The sequence below is a fragment of the Perkinsus marinus genome, assembly GCF_000006405.1.
Source record: "Perkinsus marinus ATCC 50983 genomic scaffold scf_1104296952980, whole genome shotgun sequence".
In the NCBI taxonomy this organism is placed as follows: Eukaryota; Perkinsozoa; order Perkinsida; family Perkinsidae; genus Perkinsus; species Perkinsus marinus.
In genome coordinates, this window is record NW_003208674.1 from 1 (window position 1) to 1,656 (window position 1,656).

Genomic DNA, 1,656 nt, shown 5'->3' on the forward strand with positions numbered 1-1,656 from the left:
AGAACTATAATGATTATAAAGAGGTGTATACAACTATAATCATTATAAAGAGGTGTATACAACTATAATCATTATAAAGAGGTGTATACAACTATAATCATCTAGAGAGGTGTATACAACTATAATCATTATAAGGAGGTGTATACAACTATAATCATTATAAAGAGGTGTATACAACTATAATCATCATAAAGAGGTGTATACAACTATAATCATTATAAAGAGGTGTATACAACTATAATCATTATAAAGAGGTGTATACAACTATAATCATTATAAAGAGGTGTATACAACTATAATCATCACAAAGAGGTGTATACAACTATAATCATTATAAAGAGGTGTATACAACTATAATCATTATAAAGAGGTGTATACAACTATAATCATTATAAAGAGGTGTATACAACTATAATCATCATAAAGAGGTGTATACAACTATAATCATCATAAAGAGGTGTATACAACTATAATCATTATAAAGAGGTGTATACAACTATAATCATTATAAAGAGGTGTATACAACTATAATCATTAGAAAGAGGTGTATACAACTATAATCATTATAAAGAGGTGTATACAACTATAATCATTATAAAGAGGTGTATACAACTATAATCATCATAAAGAGGTGTATACAACTATAATCATTATAAAGAGGTGTATACAACTATAATCATTATAAAGAGGTGTATACAACTATAATCATTATAAAGAGGTGTATACAACTATAATCATTAGAAAGAGGTGTATACAACTATAATCATTATAAAGAGGTGTATACTATAGTCACCATCCCTAGGTATGGAGTTGCTCATGTATATTATGATATATCACCCAGGAAAACTACAAGGAATCTGCTCTAGTACCCCACGAATACCTTAGCCGAGACTGCAATATTCTTGGTGCGCTACAATCTCGCTACGCCCAAGTGATCGATTATGAAATAGCGTGGCGTCTCGTTGGCTCCGCAGCCCCTCCCACGAGTACGCATCAGTCGGTATGGCCGAGTTCACCGTCCGAACCAGGAAGTTCATTACGAACCCTTTGCTAGGTCGCAAGCAATTTGTAATAATAATGTTAGAAGAATGATGTATTAGTTATAATAATGATTAGGTTGTTGACGTCCTACACCCCGGTGTTGGTAGTGTCTCTAAGAAGGATCTTGCTGATAGTCTAGCTAAGATGTAGTATCATTATTCTCCTCCTTGTTATTAGTCTATTGTAGGTATAAGGTTAAGGATGCTCGTGTTATCAGCTTATTCGGTTTCAAGACCCAATTTGGTGGTGGACGCTCTACTGGTTTTGGTCTTATATATGATACTGTTGAAAAGGCTCAAGCCTTTGAACCTAAGCATAGACTACGTCGTCATGGTCTTGCTCCTGAGTTCCAAGCTAAGCGTAGATCTTATAAGGAATTGAAGAACAAGTGTAAGAAGGTCCGTGGTACTGCTAAGTCCAAGCTTCGTTCTAAATAAGGAGTTGCTTACTACTACTACCTGGAACATCATCAATAGGATATGCTCTCGTTACCGACTATATCATATTAATGTTGTGTTGTAATTATTAACTAGTAGTAGATATATTACAATGTCGTCTGTTGAAGAAGAGGAGAATAATAATGATATCATCAAACCACGTAAGGATAATGATGAT

The 1,656-nt window shown here is 33.6% G+C and overlaps 1 protein-coding gene across 1 annotated transcript; it reads left to right on the forward strand.

Moving 5' to 3' along the window:
- Positions 1-1,002: 1,002 nt before the first annotated feature.
- On the forward strand, positions 1,003-1,478 carry Pmar_PMAR020196 (40S ribosomal protein S24, putative; the record flags this gene model as incomplete). Its single annotated transcript, XM_002776881.1, has 3 exons — positions 1,003-1,068; positions 1,117-1,187; positions 1,229-1,478. The coding sequence occupies 3 exons, from the start codon at positions 1,003-1,005 to the stop codon at positions 1,476-1,478; spliced, it is 387 nt and encodes a 128-aa protein (XP_002776927.1).
- Positions 1,479-1,656: the final 178 nt, after the last annotated feature.